We start from the raw sequence: 27,391 nt of genomic DNA, 5'->3' as shown, positions 1-27,391 counted from the left end.
TTAGAGGGCTGTAGCACCTCTCTTATGAGGAAAGAGTTGAGGGAACTGGGTTTGTTTAGCTTGGAGAAGAGAAGGCTCAAGGGAGACCACATTGTGGCCTTCCACTACTTGAAAGGAACATATAAACTGGAGGGGGAATAGCTGTTTATGAGGGTGGATTGTGATAGGACAAGGGGGAATGGTTTTAAACTAAGATGGGAGATTTAGGTTAGATATTAGGAGGAAGTTTTTCACCCAGAGGGTGGCGAAGCACTGGAAAGGTTGCCCAAAGAGGTTGTGGAAGCCCTGGAGGCATTCAAGGCCAGGCGTGATGTGGCTGTGGGCAGCCTGTTATAGTGGTTGGCAACCCTGCATATAGCGAGGGGGTTGAAACTAGATGATCATTGTGGCCCCTTTCAACCCAGGCCATTCTAAGATTCTATGATAATTACGTGTTTTTTAGAAGTGTAGTAACAGTCTTTGGTGTTTTATAGGCTGTTGCAGAGGAAAATACAACTTTTTTTCCTGTGGCTTGATAGCCATAAAAATAAGAGATGAACTTAACCTGCGGGAAGGAAGATTCGGATTTCATAGTAGCCTTCAAAGATAAGGAGAGATAGATACTGGATCAGTGTACAGGTTTTAAAGAAGCAGCTAAATAAACATTTAAATAATCAGCATCAGCTAATCCTACCGCAAGACAGAAAAACGGACTAGGGTTCAAGGTCCACTGCAGCACAATGGTTTGCTTAGACCATATAAAATAAGGAAATATCTTGGATGCAACCATCTTAAATCACTGCCATATCCATGCTAACTGCAGGAATGCAATGAATTTGGAATTCACTGAAACAGTACCACTTCAAAATAGATTGACTAGGAAAAAAGAAGTATTGACACTTGACTTTCAACATACACATTCCTGAAACAAAGAATCAACATAAATTAGAATTCTGATATTCAAAATACACATTAGAGAGCAACAATCAGAGCATGTATTTAACTTGAGACTACAGACACAAAAATAAAGCAAAAGAAGTTTCAGATAAAGCTGGCTGATCAGAGGTTATTAGAACTGTCAATCCTTCTGCTCTTTTCAAGCACACATTTTCTAGACTTCTAACCGTCACCTACCTCTCAAGCTGGAACTGTTTTCCACCCTGAGATTAGATACTAGTGTGCAATCCTCTGTTTATTTACTGTATCTGTCTCTGCAAGTCTCACTTAGACTCATGTACTGCAGTTTTGCTCTTTCTACTTGGCAGCTCATAGAATCAACATGCAAGCAGTTTTATTGGGGGGCTTCTGTCTTCTTGGCATACAGTACAGTATTTGTAGCTGTTATCAAATAGATTACAAAAATACCATTTAAAAAAAAAAAAAACCAAAAAAAAACCACAAAGAAATACCAGAAAATTAAAAGGAATATTTCAGAAACCTTTCAAACAGGCAGTCTTTCAAATGCTGCACTGCAGCATTACCTAACTGTCCACTTATTAAGCATGTTTTACCAATGCAAGTCTAGCCATCCCAGAAGAAAATATGTGTCTTGCCACCACTCCTAGCACTAAAATTTGAACTGCATACTTTCAAAAGTGTACAGCTCTGTCAAGCTATCACTGTGAAATTAAAACAGTTGATAACACTCCATGTTCACTGCCAAAACTCCGCCTTTATGTTCAGAAGACAAAATTGTTAACTGCAATCAAACCATAAGCCACACAACTAAAATATTTCCTAGCTTCAAGAATTCTATACTTCAAAGACCACTCTATCTCTGTGATTCAAGTCTGTGATTCAAGACAATACTCTGGAACCTCTCATCTCGGTTATTCATCCTGATATGCCAACCTGCACTTGCTGAGCTGGTACTGCCTTGCATTACAAAGTAATTCTTAACTGAATATTTGTGAAATTTCCCAGAGTTTTGTCTGAGCATACAGCTGTAAAGAGGCGCACCTGAAATGCAGAGAAGGTGCACTGAATACAATTAGAAAGGCTTGTGAAAGAGACAGGGAAATGGAAATTAGGATTTCTGAAGTACTTTGACAGTTCTGAGATCAAGATACCCTTCAATTTAATGAGTTACCTCTCAAGTTTCTGAATCACTTGTTCTCCCTCTGCAGGTCCTCAGACCAATAAACACAGGCATTTGTTGGACTCTGTTCAGAGATACTAAGAGTAATTCCTTCCTGTTCCATACCCTTTGGTGGGTATATAAATAACAAGAGAGTTAGAAGGAGGGGAAAAGAATGTGTGAGTCACCAGGGGATTTTTCATTTGTAAATGGCATTTGTAAGGCTAACACTGAAATAATTCATCCAATTCTGCTTTCTTGATTTTGAAGAAGTTATTATGGGGGAATCAGAAAAGGCCAAAGGACAAAGGAAGTTACAACTAAGCAAACAGAAAGAAAGTGAGCAACTCAAGAACTGAATCTCACTTATGATATCATGATTATTTGATTGTAACAACCTAAGTTATAAGAATTTCCTGCTGGGAAGAGATACTAGGTACTTTTGGACTGATTTGTGGATGTGCCGTAAAAGCCAAAATAATATAAATTAGAAAGAATTTTTTAGCAGATGGGAAGACAATTCACTAGAACTAGCAATCATTGTAAGAAAGCTCTTGAGTCCACAGATCAAAGCTAGGAATGTTATAAACAATTTACTTCTATTAAGCTACTAGGCCCCGTAAACAAATAGCATATAAAGTTTATATTGAGACTTAATGATCTACTGTGATCTGAAAATTAATAAATATTTTAATAGAGGAGTACAGTGGGCTATGATGTGATGGCTTGTTATACCTCTGGATTCAAGTCAGTTGACCATCTACATATCCAACAGAAACCTGTGCTGTTCAAAGAATAAAGTATCCTTACATCCATCACCAAGCAACACAGCGATCTTGATGCAGTATGATTTTTTTCCTCCCATTAGAGTTCATACGTTAACAGCAGTTTGCGCAGTGCTTTCTGAAAACAAAGTCCCCAGGCCTATTTTATGACATAAAGAAGCAAAATGGCATTGGCAATTTCAAGAGGAAACTGAGATTTTCACCAACCCTCTGCTGTTGAAACATAATTGAGCAGTTACAGGTATTGAAAGACATTACTAATTCAGGCTAGCTTTTAAGCATTAACTGTTTGCCAGAAAAGAAAGGTAATTTAGTAAATAAATTTCACAAAATATCTGTAGAGCCATTCCAAACTATCTGGATAAAAATGAAGCTACCCATCTAAAGTCCAATGTAGTCCAATGTATATGTGAGTTTTCTCAAAATTCTGGAGGTTAACTTACACAAACAAATAATCTAAAGATAGATACCACTGAGGATAATATTACATAGTGAGGAATACAGATTACCCCATACAGTGCTTTCTGCCTGTACTCAGTAATTTTTTCCTGTGGTGCTATTAAGAACTATATGGAATATTTTTACTATATTGCATTAAAAACATCAATCCTCGCTATAGCAATTCTGCTATGAAATCTCTGATGAAAATCATAAAAATGACCAGTTATGTCTACATCAATATACGTACTGGGAAATACAGGATAGTAAAGTACAGAAGTACTGTGTTCCTCTTGCTTTTAAAGACACATTATAAACAGAAAATAAAGTATTTTCTTGATATTAGTGGATGTCATTTATTAACTGTCATCCAAGAAGGTGTGGATCAACTGAAGGAAGTATAGAGGAGTGTAACAAATAGGATCAGACATCTAGAAGACATGTTCTACTGAAAGAAATGACTTTGTTTAGTCTATAGAAATAGAAGACTGAGGAAAGATATGATAACAGTTCAACTGTGTAAAAGGTCATTGCAATAATTCTGCTTCATACCAACAAGGGATAAGGCAAGGAGTGGGCTTAAATTAGAGCAAACAGGAGTTAATGATTAAGAGAACTATTTCATGGGACACCGAAAACTTAAGCTTTACATTCTTAAAGACTGTCTACTTAAAAATTATATCAAGTGTATGTAAAGAAGATCTAAATTTACTAAAAAGAGTGTATTATTGCACAAACAAAAAATAGATCTGTTGTTGAGCACTTTAAGACAAAGAGACTGGGGTAGAATCACCCAAGTGTTGATATAGAAAAATGCAACTCAATGAAAGACTCAGATTAATTTCTTTATCCATAATGCCCAAAAGCTGAATATCTGTTCTGAATGTTTACTTCACAACTAACCCTCACTTTTACACAATAATCTTTCAATTTTCATTTTGTTGCTGGATCACCGAAGACCAAGTAACACAGGTAAGAGATGCAACAATTTATGCTGCCTATTTAGTATTGATACAAATGATAATAATAAAATAAGAAACAAGGCAGACATTTAAAAATAATGTTATGGGTAAGATGGGACAGAATTTCAAAATTCCACATAATTCTAATTCAGTCAGGGAACACATAATGAAAAAGATCCAAATTAAGGAGCTGTTCTTCTTACCTTACAATTTAAATATGTCTTTCTGATGTTAAGAGAAAAGCATTTCACTCTTTCTCCACTCAGTCTTGTTTATTATCAAACTCCGTTGTAACCATTCTCTTTTCTACAAATCATTTAGAGAAGTTTCAAAAGCAGAAATACTAGTAACTGTTAACTAATCACTGGCATTCAAACAATTTATCAGTGTTTACTCCAAAGCCAGTCTTTCACTTTCATCTTTAAGCTGGGAAAAGTTCTTGAGAAGAATGCAAGATTTCTTACTTAACTCAGTGGCAGTCTCGTGACAAAACAGGCAATATTCAGACCTAGTGATCGATATGAGAAAAACTGTTTCTTGCTGTGTTTACTTCATAAAAAGAGCAACAGGAATTTCTGTATGCGTATATCACCCGGAGATGATAAAAAACTATAGAAACCTACCTAAATCAGGGCATTTTGCTAGTTTTCTCTTTCTATATGTTTCATTTTTATTTCCAGAGATACCTAATAGAATTTTTGGTAGAACCATAGTTAGTCCCTACACTACTTTTCTGTGCTAAACAGAGGAAAAAATTTAGTCATCCCACCGAATGACAGGCATTTTAATAAAAAATTATATTGGTCATAGTAATTACATTGTTTCTATTAGATGCCCTCTAGTCTAACAGACATTTTGCACAGTATACTTCAGTATACTTCTAGTCATGAGACAGCTGGGAAATATACCATTCCATACAGTTCAAAGCCCTGTTTTGCAGGCAAATATAAATATTATTTCATCAAGGAAACATTCCTGTCAAACATTGGCTCTCAAAAAAGCTCACATCTTCAAGTAGCTGAGATTTGGATTGAACCATTCTGCTAAGTGAGCACTGAATTAAGATTAAGGAATCAATAAATATGAATTAATCTTCATCTGACAGTGAATTTGCAAAAATAAATATTGGATAGGAACTTAATCACAAAAAAGAGAATGCATAACCTGAAAAAGTGGTCATTCTGATCCAATATTGATTTTTGAATTAAATTTCTTACTGCCTCCATAATCAGACATACAGAAACCAAGAAGAATGTTGAGAAGTTTTTCTTTTTCATCATTAATCTTGGTCTAAATAGCAATACATTACATATCTGTGAGAAGCATTCACCAAATACAGAGCTAAGCATACATAGGAGAAAGCAGTTACTGCTAGCAAAATCTCAATAAATGTTATTGTCCTGGGCTCAGGCTGGAATTTCAAGTAGCTTCCTTGGGAGTAAAAAGTTATGGCGATTCACTTTAGCAGCTTATTACCTTGAATACTTCTTTTGAAAAAAGCTTTGCAGCCCTCACAAGACCAGACCCCATAATGGTAGCCTGAAGCATAGTCGTTGCACACAGCACAGTACCGGGTCTCCTTGGTGGACTCCATGGACAGACTCCCTTTCTCATTGGTACTAGACATCCTCTCTCGAATGCTGTGGCGCCTGTTATCAGAGCTTGGCCTGTTAGCAGTAGAAAAACAAAAGAAAAACAAATGTTTCAGCATTGTTAAGTCTCATCCACTCCTAAGGACTAAGAAAGAAGAGCAAATCTGTTTTTGAAGATCTAGATTTTGAACAGATAGGGAAAAAAAAATTGACTTTGTATCTTGCTTTCTAATTGGTTCTAATTGGAGCAGTGTAGAAATCATTAAATACTGAGAAATTTTTCACAAATTAATCTATTAATCTGATGTTACTAAGCACTGTACCTTGAAAAATTTTAATAAAAAAAAAAAGCAATTTTTAGTGTACCTTCTCCTGTCCAAAGGGTACAGCATGACTGAAGTATCAATAAATAGTTTGAAAATGAAAACAGAACAAATCTATAGCATAAATGGCAATTAATTCACATTTTGTAAGAGGTTATTACAGCTCATTGCCATAGGCTCGATAAACAAGATTCAGAGATGAGAGGATGTGAAAATAACAAGTGGAACAGCAGTAATCTCTGAGTTTGCTCCTTAGAAGGTAAGCAGTCACACACTTTGCAGTAAGAATCTGAACTACAAATCGCTTGGAAGAAAAGTCCAATTTGGTGTGTCAACATCATACAAGTTAAAGCATGAAGTATGCTACTGTTTACAGTAACTACACACTTACCATTCATGTTTTAATTACTGTTTAGTTAACAGGTGGCTCTTGACTCCTGAGTCCTAACCTTTTTTCAAAGTATCCTAGGAAACCTGGGGGTCTTATTCAGATTTCTTCTTATATACCCAAATTTGTCACATTTCCTTCTTCAGGGCAAAAAAATATCCCGGATTTTGATGAATTGAGACATCTGGCACCAACAGTCCCTCCTGCTCCAAATCATTACTCTTCTGTGGCTTTCTGATGAACATTATTCTCAACTGTTCTCTTTCATCTAGGCAAAACTACCCAACACCTCCTGCTGCAGTCCAACCTGTACTCCCAAAAGCTTTATATCAGCCAAAATCACCCATACACTCTTACATGTGCTGCCAACCATCCCCCAAATATATGCTTTCTGTCCCACTGTGTATATACTTTCTGTTCCAAAATATTACATATTTTCATTGAAGAACATTGAATGAATAACAGTTACTGGAGAAACAGACTGACTTGCCCTGTGAGACCTTACAACTGTTACTGGCATCATTCAGGAAAGCTGCATTTTTTAAACTCAGAATTCTTTACCAAGCCTTATATACCAGCTAATTTCAAAAACTTATTTGTAATGTCCTTTTATTTTCCCTAGGATCTGTGCAAGACAGAAAAAACTGCAAATGGTGAAGCTCTGACATGGCACAACTGTTTTTTAAGCAATGTGTGAAAAACAGAATGTGTCAGAATTCTGAAAATATGAATTTGCAAAAGTAGGAAGAAAAAGAAATCATTTCCTATTTCAGATGTCAGAGCATGAAAAAGCAAAACCAGAATATTTTATGAATCTCTATGCAATACATGCATGATACTTATAAGTACCTATCCAAATCTGCCAAACCAGATAATTTTCCTATTCTTCCTCTAGTCTTGAATTTTTCTTTGATTTTGCTTTGTCTCAGTGTCTCATTTAATTAACTTCATTTTTATCTGAGAACTGATCAGTTACGGTTTCTTATCTTCCCTACCCTGTTCCTTCTAGCTTGCAGCTAGATCATTTAATCAATTTTTCACCTTTTCACAATATTTATTTCCACTTAGATCAAGATTAGACTCACATGTATATTTTTACTCAAAATAAGAAAATAAGAAATAACTGAAAAATTGCCTGAAACAAATAGAGAGAAAAGCTTCTCCTATCTAGAATAGTTAAGAGATTTCACACACAAACACACACACACACACAAAAAGCAAAATCTGAAAGTTTTGCTTCCTACAAATACACAGAGGATCAGTGGTGAAAGGGATCACAGTAAGGCAAGAGACTAACACAATTACTCATGCCTGCCAATAATGCATCTGCATTTTATATTTTACTTAGCTAACATTTGTCTTTCTGCTAACAAAATTATATTGAAAGTCCACCATAAATCTTTTGTACAGACCTTCACCAAACAAAATGAGTCCAAAGGACCTTGCCAGCTTCCACTCCCAACACACAGTAAAATCAGTCACTTAAGCACCACTTCAGGCAAAGTTTTGAACATTGGCCTTACAGAACCATCACATTAAGGCCTTGTGAACCACAGTGGGATGAAAAAATAGAAAGTCTCCAGTCCGATCCTCAAATGGACTAACAGTCTGCAAACCCTTTCCATTTATACCATGGCAATGAAATCGAGTAATAAATAAACTTTCCATTATCACAACCAAAGTACTTTTTAGAAGATACGAGGAAGATCCTCTTTGGAAAAAGAGCATCTCACTAATGCAGAGTTTGCAAAATCAAAGTAACATCTCATATTTCATCCATAAATCATCTACTAGCTTATGCACATCACAGACCACTGATGCTGTTTCTGACACAAAATAACATTCTGCTCTTCATCCAGTTTTCAGTTAGGTTTCAACTGTTAGCCTTCCGGAGAACATCATGCAACAACCTAAACCAATTTTAATAATGTTGGCAAGACTATCCTACCCAAAATACAACAGCAAACTTTTCAACACTTTCCTTTGTAATCTACGCAAACAATAACAAAAGAAAGACCAAAAGTTCTTGTCAACTATTTTTACCAAAGAGAAACACATATTAAAAAAAAAAGAAAACCCCAGATAAAGACCTTCCTACAAGTCCCCCAGTGAAATAGAATAGATTAGAGAGCAAAAAACCTCAGGGAACACATGATTTACTGTTTTTTTTCCAAATATAACAATACAGCAGACATATAAAATTGAAATGCTTTGGAGCTTAAAAAGCAGGACAAGCAGTTTTTTATATTCACTTTCACGTTTACCACTTATGCCACACTGAATCTGTTCTTCAGTAAATTTGTTAGCAAACAAAACACCTCTGTTTTCATAGAATTATAGAATAGAATGGTTTGGGTCAGAAGCAGCCTTTAAGACCATCTAGTTCCAGTCCTCTTGCTATAGGCAGGGACACCTCCCATAAGACCAGGTTGCTCAGAGCCCCATCCAGCATGGCCTTAGATGTTTCCAGGAGGGGGCATTCACAACCTCTCTGGGCAACCTGTTGCAGTGTCTCACCACCCTCACAGTACAGAATTTGTTCCTAATATCTAGTCTAAATCTATCCTCTTCCAGTTTAAAATCATTTCCCCTTGTCCTGTCACAGCATGCCCTTATAAATAGTCCCTCCCCATCTTTCCTGTAGGGCCCCTTCAGGTTCTGGAAGGCCACTATAAGGACTCCTCTGAGCCTTTCTTTCTCCAGTTGAAGATCCCCAAACATTTTAGACATTCACAGGTCATCTGAAACTCTAAAGCAGACCAGAGATCTTTAACCTCATGTTGACTATAAGACAAAAGTAATCTATATATGAGGGAATTACAGTTTTGTAATGTAAACTATATTTTTATGTCATAACTGATTGGCGGGAAGGATGAATTTAATGAACCCACAGTGCACAATCGGGCCAAAAGTGAGGTAAGGCCCAATTTATTCATAACTCATTTTATCTAAAATAGATTTCATAGGAAGGAAAGGTTGAGGGGAAACATTTTTGAGCAGTTAAAGGAGACACCTTGAGAAAGACTATGTATTCATTTTAATACAGGATTGTGCAGACAAATATTTTTCTTACCAGATTGGTTGGAACTTTTCAGTGTAAAGATCCTCAGAAACAATGTTCTTTTCAAGTGAAACCAAGGTCTAGCAAGGATAAAGCTTTCCATGCAATAGACTTAGTCTATGAGCTATTATACTATTCAATATGAAACTAATTAATTTGCTGTTTATTTTACACCACATGGTGTAAAATATTTATAAAATATTATTTATCCAGAGTTAATTGAAAATACTTAAAAGATATCACAAGAAGTAGTGCAGTAGGAACAACCAAGTGTACAAACAGAAAAATGCTAAGCACATTAAGTGCCTCAAAACTGTGCTCTCAGACAGTAGATCGAATGAATGTGGAAAAAAAGATCATATGCTACTCAAATGAAAAATTAAAACAAATACCCCTAAATGTCGATGATTGTAATTTAGCTAAATACAACTTGATGTATTGATGTAACCTGATAGAGAGAGAGCAGTGTTACATGTAGTTGTATACCAAGCAGCTAAATTGACACTACATTTTAGGTTAGACAGGATCCCAGGAGGTGGTCCTAAATTAGACAACAGTTGCCATTAAATGGGTTACTACAGTGAAGATGGGTTCTAGCAATAGAAACAGGAAACAGCAGCAATCTTTGGCTGAACCTCCACTGTTGATTAAGTTTAGCTGGTGCTCATCAAAGGGACTGATTCCAGGACTACAGCCTCCCCAGAAGAGCAAGATTTCATCTATGCAGCCAAGGGGGAATGATCTTTGCATACCTCTGGCCTGAACCCCAGACTGGGAGAAGGTTACTCAGACAGGCAAAACCCCGCCTGGGGATGTCAACTTATTAAGCAGTGAGAGCCACTGTGCTGATGCTCGTGTCTGTGCCTTGGCCTAGTTTAATCAACTAATATAGGTGCAAGCTTTTTTTTCTCCATTATCCTCAGCTGTTTCCCTTATTCCCTTACAGTTTACTGTCTACTCCACTAAATGTAATGTTAATTCCTTTAATCTTACTTATTTGGACAATTTGACTTATTTCAGAAAACTTGCTCATCTCTTCTTCAAAAGGTGAATGCAGGGAAACCTAAACAGTACTACAGGAGCAGATATTCCTGAGCTAGTGTAGTGAATGATTGACTTAAAGAAATAATTGACACAAACAATGAGGAAAGAAAATGGGAAGAGTATTAAAAATAATAGAAGTTATAGGCTAAAGCCAATAAATTAAAAAAAAAAAATGGCAATGAAACCAATTGAAAATAGGACAAAAGTCAGCACAGGGGAAGAAAATAATTTTAAAAAATGAAATACAATTGAAAGCTGAGAAATTAAGGAAAAATGCAATGAAATGAAATTATCTGAAAGCTAAATAATAAAGTATTCTTAAAATATTTACAGCACTGTGTATCAGAAAATGTGTTTTACAGTCTGAAGACACTGGCACGTTTTCTTTGGAACTAGAATAAAACACAATTTGATTTGATAACTAAAGTAAAATGACTTCAGAAAAATAGCCCAATGTTGACCAGCCAATGATAGCATTGAGGAAGGGTCAACATGAGGAAGGGTTCTGTCAACATGAAAACAAAAGCATATCTTCATAGATCATCAAAATTTCTTGATTTCAAAAAAATTTCAAAGAAATTAAACTTTTCCTTTGGCGTTGGTTTAATCCTTTTTCTTCATCTTTTAGTCAGGTTAGTTTTAAAATGAGTGATCGAAGTAGTGTGTTTGGATTTGACAAACCAAATTTCTGGAAAATACTGAATATTCTGTTGGGGTGGTAGTAAGGTGGTTCTTTAAAAGGTAAAACATTCAACATGGATAATGGTTCAGCAGACCTGTAATTTAAATTCCTGAAATAAATAAATAAATAAATAAATACTCACCCTTTTGGAATAAGACAAAATGGAACTTGATCTACTGAATTCAGAGAAATTTATTCTGTTTACTCTATTTCTCAGTTTGGTCAGAATAATTATAACAGAGTAATTTTCATTAGTCTTTTACTTATGTAGAAAAAGGTTGAAAAAAAACCTTAAAGATCATCAAGTCCAACCTCTAACCAAGTCTAACCATACTCCCCTAACTCTAACAACCCTCTGCTAAATCATGCCCCTAAACACCACATCCAAACAGTTTTTAAACACATCCAGGTATGATGATGTGATCACCTCCCTGGGGAGCCTATTCCAGTGCTTAACAATCCTTTCTGTAAAGAAGTGTTTCCTGATATCCAACCTAAACTTACCCTGGCACAACTTGATGCCATTTCCCCTCGTCCTGTCATCTGTCACCAGTGAGAAGAGACCAGCCCTGCTCTCGCTGCGATCACCTTTCAGGAATTTGAAGAAAGCAATAAGGTCTCCCCTCAGCCTCCTTTTCCCCAGACTAAATAGCCCCAGTTCCTTCAGTGGCTCCTCGTAGGGCATATTCTCCAAGCCCTTCACAAGCCTCATTGCCCTTCTTTGGACCTGCTCCAGCACCTCAATGTCCTTTCAACATATATATATATATATATGCCAACATATATTAAAGGAAGATTATGATTTTAAATATATTATATGGTTGAACTGCACCTTGCAAACACAACCTAAAGTTCTGTTGTTTCCTCCTGTACACATGCATATTAACTTTAATTGTAGGAAAATACTTTCCACAAGGCAACAGCTCATCAGTGCACAGAAGACAGAAAATTTATTAAATGAGCAGTTATTCTGCCTTTGTTTTGCATTGCTTTTTGTCCCTAACTGCTCAGCATCTGGATCATTGCTCACAACACACTAGCCAAATACAACTTTATCATCAGAATTAATTTTATTTCAGTATTGCCATGTGACTATAACATTTGAGTAGCTAATGAATGTATTTTTTTCTAATTGAGTCAAAAGGATGAAAAATGAGGCTGAGAGATTAAGGTCAAAAGTATATACAGAGTCATGTTCAAACGTGAGTTTTTAAGTACCTACCATTAAATAGCATTTTATATGTTCAGAGTGCTACTTCTCTTGTCTGCAATTGCAAGGGTAAATGTTCAACACTTAGGTAAGTCAGACTGCAGGACTTCCATTCAGCACAAAGAAAATTACAGTACAACACAAGACTAATTGTAAAGACTTTGATTTAAAAGATTTCTGAACTGCACAGAAGTATTTGTGACAGTTAGACAGAGAACTCAGTTCTTAAGTTCAGCAATCAACTGCCTTCATGTAATATTTCTTTGAATTTGCCTCATTCCATTTATTTACCAATAGTTGTAAGAATTTATGGTTGTAGAGAATTTATAGTGTTATATTTCACTATATGAATAAAACACATTCAGATTTGTTCCTTTTCATATATTGAGGCGGACGTTGTCCTATGATGATCCCATAAGTTAAATAATTATCATTATAATAATAACTACATCCAAAAGTGGAAGCAAAATGTTTTGCACAGGTCACCAAATTTTAGGCTTATGCAGAACACATGTTGCAAACTGTTTTGCCTGTGTGCAGCTTCTTACCTTCTGAAAAGAATGCTTAGCTAAACAAAATTTTTATCCTTTAGCCTCATATAAATGAGGCTATAAATATAGTCACGGAGAGCAGGCCCAGAACATACTGGTGCAATTCCCTTAATGCAGGAGGCAACAGCAAGAGAGGACTCTTAGTCCCTACCCGAGCATTGTGGAAGAAGAATATTGGTGATACTTGTTAACAACTGTAAATAGTGACACTCCAAGTCACTACTCCAGAATAGAAGAAATAAAGCATAGTAAATATTGCCAATGGCCATGCCTGCCTTGCCCTCCTGCAGTTGTTCTTTTTCAAATATTCTCACTTGATCTACTCAGCCCCTCTTTCCCATTCTTACATTTAACTTCACCTTTTCCTTCCAGTCTCAACTTCCTTGTCCAGAAAAAACAAATTCTGGTGCCTGGAGTGACACTTCAAAGCTACTTCTCCTCTCCCCAAAGACTCCTCATGAAAAGCTCTCTTTCCTCCTGCTTATTTTCTTTCTGTCTCAGACTAGAAGGTTCTATTCTTCTGCATCTATCCTCTCAACCCAATCTGCCGTGGCTACTTAGTTCCTATTAATCTTAACATTCAGTCCTATTTCCCTTTGGTCCACTTCTCATGTTCCACAAGCACAAGCTGAGATTTGCAATTTAAAAAGGATTGAGGGACCTTAGAATCATTATAATCACATACATATCTCATTAATCATAAAGGAAACAAAATTATATGAATTTTCACCAAAGCTGAACTTAAAAGTTCTGAAATTGCATAATGAGCTGTTCGTTACAAATGCTAGGAACTACCTACAAGTAAAACTAAAATGTTTCATCAGTCCAAACAGAATTTAAACATTTGAAGTTTTATTTTATTTATTTATTTATTTTTAAATCTCTATGATAGCTTTAAAACTAAGAAATTTCACTTACATAAAGAGCCTTGTGTTGTGTGACTTGCACTTCCATATTTTCTTCTCTGGACTGAGGCTGCATCTGTTACAGTGCAAGTCTGCATGCCACTGGAGACCTAAGGGTCTGGGCACCAGAACACTGCCCATGGGGTAAAATGAGTACTAGAACCATACCTCTGAACAACCAAGAGAGATGTCATAATAGCCACAGTATGTGATAATCATCATAACGTATAATTTTTTCAAAGTTTTGATGAAAAAATATTTAAATATCAAAGCATTCTTTCTTATGAAATACACATTCACAAATAAGCACATAGATAATATGCAAAAACAGCCAAACAAACAAATGAAAAAAACCTCTACAGATGTGTTCAGAGAGATACTTCTACTTTAACCACATGCCAAAGTTACTACAAACTCTACCACTAGTCAAATTACACTGTGGTCTCGATGTGAAAACAACATAAATAGATCTACAGAAATTGCATATCTTGCAATTGCTGTATACTTGTATGCTAAAATACAAAGTTCAGCTTTAGTGAACAGGGGACAGAATATCCCTTAACAGACTATATATAGACCTGCCTCACAGGTCTCCTCATTTTAACTTTCCCTGACTACACTTCTGATGAAGAAGGCTGTTTCCATGTCTGTTTGGTGCTTTTACCACCTAATATCCAGCCTACATCATTCTCTGCTCTGAGATCCTCAGCTATTTCCACTTATTCTGGAGAGCAACACAGTCACAGTCCCCTCAGTACAAATCTTCCCTTCCCTTCCACATCTCAACCTACAGTCTGCTCACCACAAATTCTCCTAGTTCTCCCATCTTCTCATTGCTCTCATTCAGGGAATGAAACTTTGAATGAGGCTTTGCTAGCTTCTCCTAAAACAGCGTACTTATCTCTTCACCTGTTTCAGTCTTCAAAGAATAAAATTTGCCTTTCCTGTATGTTACTACTCCATTGGATTTAGTTTATGATTCTCTCTACCCTTTAGATTTTTTCTCAGAATCCTTTTCCCTAATCAGTAATTCCTCAGTTGTTACATTTTTACAACAGATTTCTCCTTCCTAAAAAGGCTGGGGACTGCACTGACCCTGAATGATTTCAGAAGTGTTTAATGTTTCAACTTCTATTCCAGCAAACGGCTCTAGAAGGGTTCTCTTTCTTACATACTTAAATTTCAAGTGGTCCATTTACAGATTTCTGCTACTTCTAGCATTCTCAGATACCATTTGCTTATTTAAAAATTAACAGTACTATTTTGCTGTACGTTTTTAATTTGTGATCACTGGATGTCCTTCTGCTTTCTTAGGAGAAATAAGAAGTACCTGTGAAATGACCATTTTGACCCACTTCCCCAGGATCCAAATTAATAACCAGCCAACTTGCTCAGGGTTTCTTTGCCCATTCATACCTCCTGGCAGTTGGTCTGGGAGCTGTCTCTGACACTGTCTCACATTCAGTCAGGCAACCTCACAGACTCTGGTGTATGAGGAGCCATATAGTCTGAGAAAACATCTTTATTCAGTGCCTAAAAGTATGCCAAACTTGACAGAGAAGCTGCTGACAGACAGAGTGCCTGTGGGCACTGCATAGATCTGATTTTCTGGAAGCAATACTGAGCTGGTGTGTGGCAGAGTAGCTCTGGGGACAGAAGGGACAGGAGACTGAATGTGGAAATCAGCTATGACCAGAAGTATGTCAAAGATGAGAGCCAGATGGGCAAAAGGTCTGAGAGGAAAAGGACAAATCACTGTAGTGTAAACAATCTGAAGAATGAAATATGTTTGAAAAGCTGGAAGCATGAAAAAAAAAAAAAGCCAGCTCCAGCTGAGTATGTCTGGTGTATACCCTCTGCAGCCTTCATTCTTACAGAAATATCTGGTTACCCTTATCTCTATTAAAGACTAAGCTGAAAACTTGTACTACTGCATTTCTTACATCATTCTTAGAATTAAAATATGGCATTTATGAAAAAGCTGAAGTTCAGTCTTTCATATAAGAATGTAGTACAACATCGAGAACAATTTTTTTCACTGAGTTTCACTGCTCCTTGTGAGCTTTCTTCAGAATTACTCAGTAACTACACTTATTTCTCATTTTCTTTTCAATTTCCAAATAAACTAGCACAGTCTTACCATCCGAAGGGAGAAGGTTAAATGCTCAGTAGACTCAGTAGACTTGAAAAGAGTGTTTCAGGAAATGCTGTCAGATTACTACACTTACCTCCAGACTATTTCAAAGGTAAATGCCAGTAAAAACAGAAAAATTAGTCATAAATCTTCCTTCACATTGCCCTTATGGGGTTTTCATGGGTTCAAGTGTTCCTTTTACTCTTAGGCAAGCCCTCTGTCCAAATATTTCAGATGCACATGATTAGACTGCAGTTTAGCCAATTACCCAGAGCTTCTTTGAATTCCCATAGTAATCTTTCAACGATGAGCACTAAATGCTACGTTTTTAGAGCAAAATGATTGAAGGACATAAATGTTGGCTCTCTCACACCATGATACATAAAATAAGAATGCAGATTGTATAACATATTACAATTCAGAAGACACTGTTCCAAAAAATCCAAACTAAACTGATAAATTATTTCAAATGGCTATTTTTCTTAAAATAACATTTTGAACTCACAGAGTAACTTTAAATGGTACCCTCCATTTTAAAATGAATTTTTGAAATAAAAACACTGGTACAGCCACATGCAGGCCCACAATGAAATCAGTGGTCTCTGGGCCACAGGAAAAAAAACCTTGACAAAATAAAGGACTTTCTGAAGTCATACTTTTAAATACACTGAAGTGCATGTGGGCCTCCTGAATGAATTAAGGAATAGAGGAAGAGACAAAAGTCTTTTTCCAATAAGCTTACCAATCAGGCCATCTACAACACCCTATGCCAACTTCAAGAGTATAGGAGAAAGACTGAGGTGAGATGCTTGATGACATCATATGGACAGCTGGAAAGGAGCTGTTCCTTTTGGGAAAATCTATGCAAAAGGCACAGTTGACACCTACATGTAAAAATCATATGATGTGGTTTACCCACATCTCATGCGTAACACAATAAACACAGTCTCTGCACAACTTGGGCTAATGGTGCACAATTGAGGGGCCCAGTGAAAGACAAGTTTTTAATTGTACAGACTTAACTGCACTTCAGACAGGTTAATCAAAAACAATTATTAGTATATGGGACCTGCACAGGCCTAGTCATATGAACAAATTAAGCAACTTGCAGGCTATGACTGGCCTGCAACACGCCAGCAGATAAAAGTCAGTGCAAGACTAGAACACGCTGCATGTCATGGGGCAACACTGGATGGATAGCCATAAAGGCAGAGGCACCAGTCCTAGTTGATTCTCTCACACAAGGAATACATGTTCCAGAAACTCACCAAAAGAGCTGAGCTTCTGTCAAAACAACAGAATATTCATGCTTTGTAGCTACTTGTATACCTTTCTTCCTCAGTTAAGAAAAGGAGTGACAAATTTTGTCAAGAGATTCTGAACCTTAGTAGGCAAATAAGCAAGTCTCAACGGAGCATATTTTAGTTTGTTCTTTCATTTCATGCCATTTCATCCCATTTCATCAGGGGGCTGGAGCACCTCCTCTATGGGGACAGGCTGAGGGAGTTGGGCTTGTTCAGCCTGGAGAAGAGAAGGCTGCGGGGTGACCTCATTGCAGCCTATCAGTACCTGAAGGGAACCTACACCCAGGAGGGGAGTAAACTCTTCAAAAGGGCTGACAATAGCAGGACTAGGGGAAATGGATCCAAGTTGAAGGAGGGAAGATTTAGGTTGGATGTTAGGGGGAAGTTCTTTACGAGGAGAGTGGTTAGGCCCTGGAACGGGCTGCCCAGGGAGGTTGTGGATGTCCCGTCCTTGGACGTGTTCAAGGCCAGGTTGGACGGGGTCCTGGGCAACCTGATCTAAATGTGTATGTTTGGTGGCCCTGCTAGGCAGGGGGGTTGGAACTACATGATCCTTGAGGTCCCTTCCAACCCGGGTGATTCTGTGATTCTGTGATTCTGTGATTCAGGGGAGATGTTGATGCCTCATAATCTGTGTAGTTTGTGAGGAAACATTGCTCTTGCTGAGGTACTTGACTCATACTTGTTCTCTGGGATGTAATGAAATGAAATCTGGCAGCCTACTTGTTCTGTGTGTGCTAACAGGGTGTAGTCATTACACGTGTACAAGAGGAACTTATGGCTAAGCCCTGTATTCGCATTATGAAATAAAACATAACTATCATAAATCATAGGATGGCCTGGGTTGAAAAGGACCTCAAAGACCATCTAGTTTCAATCCCTATGCTATGCCGAGAGACACATCCAGCCTGGCCTTAAATGGGGCATCCACAACCTCCTTGGGCAACCTGCTCCAGTGTGTCACCACCCTGTGAGTGAAAAACTTCCTCCTAATACCTAACCTAAATCTCCCATCTTAGTTTAAAACCATTCCCCCTTGTTCTATCACTAGATTTGTCATAGAGGATTTCTAGAAAATTACATATGCTAAAAATATAGTTGAAAGTGTAAGAAACAAAATAAAATTAGTAAGAAATAGAATTTGGGTAGATTGTCTCACAAAGGACACAATTTGAGACACCCCCATTAAACTGTTTTCCAAACTGGTTTAAAATTTTATTATCTTCCCTTCAAAAGAGTTGTTAGTATTTGTCTACGTTAGTATTCCTCTAACCCCTAAACTTCACTTTAGAAAAATTTGGTGTTAAGGGGCTTCAAAGGTTGTCATTCTGTGTTGAAGAAACAGCAACTGCAAACTCTAGACAGTCTTGGTTTCCCTTTACTTCTGGCCACAGGCACTTCAGCCCAGAGGAGAAAATCAGTTCTATTCAACACAGAGTTGTAAGTCTTGAGCTGAGGGAGGAGGCCAAAAAAATGAAAGATGGAGAGACAAAGGGCTCAACTGTGTGGTCATACTGGCTTGTAAACTCAGGTACTGAAATTATGACCGGAAATGTGACAGCGTTAAGTCCTTTCCAGAGGCAGCTCCCAGCTAGATTGGACTAATAGTTACATTACAGCAGTATGAAATACTAAAATAGCAGATTGAAAAACTGGGGTGTGCTCTTTTATTCTTTCCTCCTCTTTCCAGCTTGTAGACTGATCTTCGTTTCTTTACATACAGATGTCTTAATCATTAGTGCTAACTGAATAATACATAGTAGTTTTTACAATTCTACATTACCTACATTATCCCAAAATAGGTAATTCATTCATTCAGATTATATCCAGAGATAAATTTGCATAAGCAATTAATTGTAAGCAAAGAGCATATGGTTCATGAAATGTAGAATAGATCTTCATCTAGCCAACCGTACACAGTATTTGTTTACAAAACTGATAGTTGACATATTTTGGGTAACTTATGCAGCAGCATGTAATCCATAATTTTGTCTTTTATGTTGCTGATCATTTCTTTGCAAGACATTAAGAAGCTACATTTTGTTTCAGTAAATATGTCATGTACTTCTTATTCATTTCTTATTCCTTATAGAGGCAGATACTAAGCTCAAATGCTTCTGAGGTGCCACAATCTTCCCACTCTTTGTTGCTGGTCAACAGTAATTGTTCCCTGCGCTATAAATTACAAAGGAAGGAAAATGTCTACAAATGCTCTGTATTGTAGACACAGCAACACACATTTGTTGTGACATTTATATACATATTATTAGCTGCTCATATAGGACACTCATAATAGAAGGATTCTATTATAGAAGGATTTAGAGAATTCTGACTGATTCTTATTTTTTTTACCTATACATGCATGCTTCTTATTAATGAAAAAGGAAAAAGAATAACAAACAGATTTCAACTTCTATTTCTTATACAATATTCTCATATGGCTGTCTATGAATAAATAAATAAATACATAATCTGTTTACTCATTTCTAATCAAAATATTCACCCAGATGTTGCATACAGCTGAATACTGGAAGTGAACATTGCACTAAGACTGGCATGGCAAACCATGATGGTCCTACATAAGTCTTATCAGGAAAACCGCAGATCACAGTGAATCTAAGTGGGAAGGATGACTGCACCACTCCCTTCCTCATCTCTGCTCAGGTAAGGCAGTTAGATCTGATCACAGACACATATTCACTTCTGGGGTTGGGACTGAGCAGTAACCAAGGACTACAATTCACGTGCCTTCAAAACAGCCTGCCACCTAAGTGATCCCAAAAGTATTCAAGATTCCAAACATCACTATTCTAAAAAATTACCTGAATTCAAGTATATACCATTAGATAGCCAAGTTTGAAACCAGAGTCACTTCATTTCACATACATATCTATATAGATTTATAGATCGTAAAGTTAAATAATTCTAATCAATAACTGTTCGATAACAAGTCCAGAATTCCAAACCAGTTTCAATAGGGTGATATTGGAAAGCTTAATGCATAAAATGGAAAGACAAGCCAACAGTGCAGAGTTTCACACTGAAGTGATCTTGCTCATGTTTTCATTTTCCAGCCCCAGCACTGCTTTGCAAACCTTAGTGAGAACTTCCACAAGCCATATTCTTGATTCTTGTTTTCACTTGCTATTGATATGTGGAAACACATTTACATCCCTGCACAGGAGCTCATCTCCTCTCCAACTCCATGTGCTAGAGCTCATATACCACAGCAGTTAAACAGTGCAGTTGTACATACAGCAGCAGGCAGAAGAAGAGGTGTAGTTCTGCACCAGAGTGCTTACTTGAAGACTTGCTGCTGCACAAGCTAATGAGTTAGGAAGTGAGAAAGAATCATAGGGAAAGAGAGATGAAGATCATTCCACCCCGATTTCCTGCAGACCACTGAATCTGTAAAAATCCATTCTGTAAAAGCAATTGAGAGTTCTGATTGTACCAAAAGGGAAACATAACAAATAAAAGTAGCTCTTCATTGAACTGTTCCCCATGACAATTTTAGTGTAGAGCCTAGAACAGACAAAAGTCTGGACATCATGCTCCGTACATTTCCCTCTTGTAGAAATACCTGCTGGAAACATTTATCTAGTGATTTCCATGTAATGATTCACAATATACACTATAGAAAGCCTCCATACCTCAACTACATTGAGATGACAGAGGGGTAGAGTAAAAGTGATTTTGTTTACTTTGATAAATGAATGAAATATCTGACCTTCTTTTCATTGGATCAGTATTTCTTCTTTTTTTTTTTTCTTTTTCTATTTGGAATAGATGGGACAAATGTATTTCTAGCACTACACCTTTTAAGGAGACTCACTTCTCACAAAAGCAGTCTTGAGTATCTCTCATGCTCGGACAGTTAAAAGAAAAGTCTGATTCTCAGTCTGGGTTTCAGAATTGTCCATATAACTCAAACTGTATCCTAAATTTTCTCACTGATGTATTCATAAAAGACAGAGACAGATCTGAGTAATTTCTCTGGGACAAGTAGAATTTCCTCAGATAATCTGGAGACACCTCTGCCCTACAACAACCACATCCAGACTCCTCATTTTAAGTTGTTATGTGACTTAAAGCACTTGGCAGAAGACATGAACCTGGGCTGTTAAAGACCTGTTTCCATTTATTTTTCACTATATCTGCCCTGCGATAAGCAAGATAATTCATTTTGCTCCACTCTTACAGGTTTTAATTCTGGAACAACTTGGAGGAAGAGCAGAGACAGAGAGTCAGCCTATTAGGCTTTTGGGTTACTTGCCATTTCCAGACAGCTCAACATTTGTTAACAGTAAAGCGAGTTAGATAAAGAGAAAACAAGCCATGTATGAGTCAGAAAATAGGTCATACATGAAAACAGCTTGAAGCTATTAATACCTAATGCTGCTATTTAGTGAATAATAAAGAAGCTGATGCTAACTGTTCAGTGAAAACAGTCTTGGCCTTGGTAATTTTGTTAAGTGCTTTCAAAAAAGGGACATAGAGAAATTATTATTTTTCTGGACTGGCTTTTGTACTGATACACATTTCTTCCTATGAAGAGTGAGATCCTTGGTGCTTTGTTGAAATGAAACCATAAAAATCCTTCATCTTAAGTAAGGGATAAAAGAAACTGAGGGTCACATAACAAACAGTACATGTCAGAAGCAAATTAAAGAACATGAAACACTAGTGCATTAACTCCTTGTTTCTGCACAATCATCCCTTATTTCCCTTCTAAATAAATGCAAAGTAACTGAACATACAATTCCAAACCAGGATGGAAACTAAGATATATTTATGGTGAATTTTTGACTTTGGTTTTTGTTCTTTGTTTTTTCCCAAGAAAAACACTAAGTATGCATGCTTAACAATCTAATGGAACATTTGTTCTTCTATTTCAAACAGTTTAGTAATATCATTGTTAGCTTCCAAAATTATGTTCACTGACTGAGCACCTACGCATCTTCTTCATGTTTTTATCCTTGCTCAGCTGTAGGCTCATGTCAAGCTTCTTATTCAAGTCTGATGTTACATTATTATATTTTCTCTGCGAAGATGCAAAATGCCAAGGCTTTAAAGAAAATGAATCATCAACACCCAAACCCAAATTTCATTAAGTCCCTCAATGGTAGTCAGTGTTTCAGGAGTGATGGAAGCTCAGTCAACAGCACTGACCTCTACCACTTGGGCTACTGGAATAACAATCAGCTAGGCTAAGCCATTATCTTCAAGGTGAACAGGAATGAATGAAATGCAAGAGTTTCATGCATCTGTTAGGATGGATGTTGTTCTACACAGACTGAGACCACAATCCGTTTCTCCCTCTCAAATTTATTCACCCCATGCTCTGCAACATACACTCTGTTTCAAGTTTGCTTACAGCCACTGTCTCTACTCCAAGTTTCAGTTCATGAGTACCTCTGAATTCCACTTTTTCTCCAGTTCAGTTTTCTTTTGGATTTTCTCCTAGTTCACTTTCCTGGATTTTCTCAAACTCATACCTGCTTACTCCTATTAGACCATTCCTTCCTTTTCTTTGCCCATGTTTTGTCTGCCAGTTAACAACAGCATCCTTACAGGGATCTAAAGTTTGTACCTTACCAGCCCCTCCAGATTAATTTTCTGTCTCCATTCTGCTCTGTAGCAAGATCTCCTTTACTTACTCCTGTTTCAATCTTAAAAGCTTAGTTTTCTGACTGCATATTACTGATGTGACTTCTGCCAAATTCTTTAGAACTAACATGAAGCAACAAGACATTAAAAACAGAAGAGAAATCATTTTTTCTCATGTCCAGTGCTGAAGCCAAATTAGCAAGATGTGGACTGGAGAGATGAACTGTAATGTGGATGGAAAATGACTGGACTGCTAGTCTCAACAGGTTGTTATCAGCAGTACAAAGTCCAATTGTTGGCCAGCCATTAGTAGCATGTATAATCAATAGTGAGACAGAAATTTTATTAACAACAGAGAGAAAGGGAAAAATTACATCCTTAGCAAACTAATGAACCATACCATATTGGCAAGAAGGGTGTGCAAAATGGTATTCATGCTGTAAAGCAAGGCTGCCAACCAGAAGGACCTCACCAGGCTGGAGAAATGGTCCCAAAGGAATTTCAACACTGGCAAATGTAGAGCCATGCACCTGGGACAGAACTCCCTGTGGAAGTACTGAACAGGCTGGAAAGCAGCTCCACAGGGTGCTACCCAGAAGTCCTAGCAGAAAAGTTGACAAGTTGAACAGGATTTTGCAGTATGCCCTAGCAAGAAGGCCTTATACATCCTGAGTAATACTATCAGAAGCATAGGCAGGAGGCTGAGAGATTATTCTCTGGCACCTGTGAATCTGCTTCCAGTTTTGGGCTTCTGAGTTCAAGACAGTCCGTGACAAATTGCAGTAAGATGACTACCAAGATGAGGTAGTACTTAGAACAGTAGTCTAAGGCAAGATTTTGTTCCTATCCTCAGCTATGTAAGGGAAGAGTGCAATGGAGATAGAGACAGACTTCTGGAAGAAGCACAACAAAAGTAAAAGAGAAAACTAGCACAAGTTTTAGTAAGGAAAATCATGACTGCACATTAGGACACTGTATTTCACAGTAATAGTGATTCAGTGGTACAAAAGGTTGTCCTATATGAGTGTGGAATCTCCATTACTGGGTATATACATGACTCAACTGAATAAAGGCCTGAACAAACTGATCAACCTTTCAGGTTAGCCCTATATTGAGCAGGATGTTGACCAGATATTCTCCAGAGACCTTCCAAACTTATATTAATCTTTGATTCGCATCTCACAGTAACTTGCCTCAGCCCAGAGATAGTGCTGTTCAAAAGCCATACAGTCTTATGGAGAAGCAACCTGATCCATTTTGTCAAAGAAGGATGCTTTTGCAATCAAGTCATTATATAATAGTTGAGAAAGCATCAAGAATGCATAATAAAGATGAAATGTCATGTAATTTAGCTAACAAATGCAAACTATTTCCCACTGTGAAAAGTATGATGCTTCAAGAGAATGTAGCTTAAATTTGAGCAGATTTTCTGGCCAAAAAAAAAAAAAAAAAAATTCCAGACTTGACAATATCAAATATTAAAGCTCCATACTACAAAGGTGGCTAGGCTAGACAATAAAAATAATTGACTTTTTTTTAATAGCAAAGTTTTCTCTCTCCCACCTGATACTTAAGAAGCTGAGGCTTTTTTTTTTTCTGGCAAAATGCTGGAAAAAAACTCCTCCCTGGGACTATCATTTAACACTGAAAGTATAAGTCAAAGCTGGACAGCATATGTAATCAATAAAGAAAGTAGCTTTGGTGGATCTGATAAGAAGAACATTACTAAATCTGTCTGAAAGTAAAGTGGAATTTTGCTCTTAAGTGTTTAAAATATTCTTTGCAGAATCAGATTAGTTTTCTTCTGTTAACAATTTTGATTGCTTGAATCCAGAAGAAGTAATAGTAGCTTACCAAAGTGCAACCTACTTTAGTATTGTTGATATTCTTAAGCTCCAATGTGCCTTGAAGGTACACTTAATACTTCTTACAATTATACTGTTTCTTATGTTGTTGCCATTAAAACTTTCAGTTATTTTATAGAAGTTTCAATCGCTCCATCTTTCTGTATGAATCTAATTGGCCAGCTTTTAGATTATTAAGAACTTGCAGAAGCACCACATCCAGGTTTTGAATGCTTTTCTCTCTAATTGATAAATTTGTCAATGAAAACTAGGATGATATTTCTCACTACACAGCAAGACAAAGCTATAAATATTTTTTGACCCATATGCTCTAAATAATTCAAATAATGTAAAATTATTGCAAAGTAAGAACAGTATTACAGTGGCTGATATTTTGGCAACATTCTCATTTTTCCTTGCTTGTGTTCATCAGTTTTGCTAAAGGAGGAGTGTCATTTTACTCCAGAATGGAAGCAAACAGACAAAGCTGTTCTTTGACATATTAGCTCCCCAAAGATATCTAAATCCGGCATATGCTCTTAGCCTCAGTATTATTTGTCACTGCTACAGTTTTCTGAGTACAAGGATTCTGTGATAAGTAATTTGAAGCAGGGATCCCATCTCAAGTTCAAGGTGTAACTAATAAGCAAAGTAGGGAACACTCACTTGAATTAATTTTCTTTCCACACTAGTTGATAGAAGTTACTGAGTAATAATTAGAAATATTGCTTGATCAAGATAGCTCAGTACCACAAATGCTTTAAGAATGTTTACCAGCTTTATAAGCTAATAAAATACAGATGACAAGGTATTACATGATATTTTAGTTCTGCCAAAGAACATACTTTATAGTACTTCAAGGGAAAAATTAGAAATGATTTTTAAAGTTAGCACCTTCTAAAGTTTGTCTGTTTACAGACCAACTGAAGAGGATAAAAAATGTAAACTTTTAAAAACTAGAACATTTTTCATAGATTTACAAATGAGCAAATCTTATCTCATAAACCTTCACTTAAGGTTCAAAAAATAACAGAAAAGGGAAGTAGAAAGAATGCTGCAGGTGTTGTATGTTTCAATTTAAACTGTATAATATGTAAAATCAGAAGCAGAGGCTATCTGGAAAGCATATTATGAGTTTCTCAGTATTGTTATTTAAGATTTGGGGCCTAAATCTTATGCTGCTTCTGCTTTCTGCACCCTATCTTCCCAACTATTTTTATTTACTGTGAGCTGAGACTTTTCCTGTGCTGGAGTAAATTTCCTTTTCCCTTTCTTCCTAGCTTAGATACTGCCTTTGCATCATCCTAGGAAGTGTTCTGTAGTTATATCATAGCAGCACAAACCAATCCTAAAGCAAACTGTACTAAACAAAGCAGTGTTTCACAGGTTTGCATGATAGCAAATAATAAAAAAATAGAGAGGACTGAAGGTATTTGATTTGTGATTGAATTGGACAAGATTTTCACTAGAGATCAATGATACATAGAAAAATATTCAAAGGATAAACAGAAGTTTTCACTAGGAAATCAGTTAAAAGTAGTCTCTCTATCTGTATATGATGGTTAGGATGAAAATAATGTACTCCATACTCATTTAATTTATGATTGGAGAGTGAAATGTGTGGATATCAAATTCAGCTGAGCGCTGCCTAGCTGATCATGGATGTGTAATTGTCAAGGGAAGGTGAAGGCTCTTAATAACTACCCTACACAGATACTGCTGCTCAAGTCCTGGAGAGGTAAGTTTTGAGAACTGGAACTGCTGTGAGAAGGCAGCACATGGAAACAGAATGCAGTATATTCCACTCATTGCATGACAGACTATACTCTTGAAGCTGTAAAATGATTTTTTACTCACTGGATTTGAAGTGGTTACACACAAGTCTTTTCACTGTTAGCCACTTACAGCTTGCTTAAGATGCATTCTTAGCCACTAACAGCTTGCTTAAGATCTATTCTTAGTTACTTCTGATTTTCAACCATTACTGTTACTTTCTTTTACTAATGGCTTCCATAGTAAAAAGGAAAAAAAAAGGAAATAGAAAAAAAAAAAAAAAAAAAAAAAAAGAGAGGCATCTTTTCTTATTTATGTATATGCTAGTAGTGGTATCACTAGTTATGATAGTCACTGTAATGGCTTGAAGATCACTGGTGTTGTTTTGAACATCTATCAAACAGAATTTATGTATAAGACATACATACTTGAGTCCTGTGTTTTTTAAGGACTACATTTCCTTGTTCTATTGAAAGATTAACATTAATTGTTCTGATCATTCCCAATTCCAATATTGTTGTAGCTTGTCAAAGAAGAAGACTAACTTGCAAATTGAATTTTATGGTCTTCCTGTCTCAAAGAGGTGTCACTGTAAGTATGTAATGGGTGAAATATGGCAAGTAGTATCTCTGTAACAAGCTGATAATCTTGCGCCAGAAGATCTTGATTCAGATGAGAGAAGAACTCCTCCAGCAACTGGAATCTGAACTTAGCAGAAAAGCTGAAATG

General features: G+C 36.7%; 1 protein-coding gene across 1 annotated transcript in view; it reads right to left on the bottom strand.

Moving 5' to 3' along the window:
* Nucleotides 1-27,391, bottom strand: part of ESR1 (estrogen receptor 1) — a gene marked incomplete at its 3' end in the record, with an annotated part of 101,301 nt that overhangs the window by 68,025 nt on the left and 5,885 nt on the right. The window contains exon 2 of the mRNA XM_079549922.1: nt 5,718-5,908. Within this exon, the coding sequence (XP_079406048.1) occupies nt 5,718-5,908 (191 nt within the window). The remainder of the gene's footprint in view (nt 1-5,717; nt 5,909-27,391) is intronic.

Source organism: Tetrao urogallus, assembly GCF_951394365.1.
Source record: "Tetrao urogallus genome assembly, chromosome: 2".
In the NCBI taxonomy this organism is placed as follows: domain Eukaryota; kingdom Metazoa; phylum Chordata; class Aves; order Galliformes; family Phasianidae; genus Tetrao; species Tetrao urogallus.
This window is presented reverse-complemented; position numbering and strand designations above follow the sequence as displayed.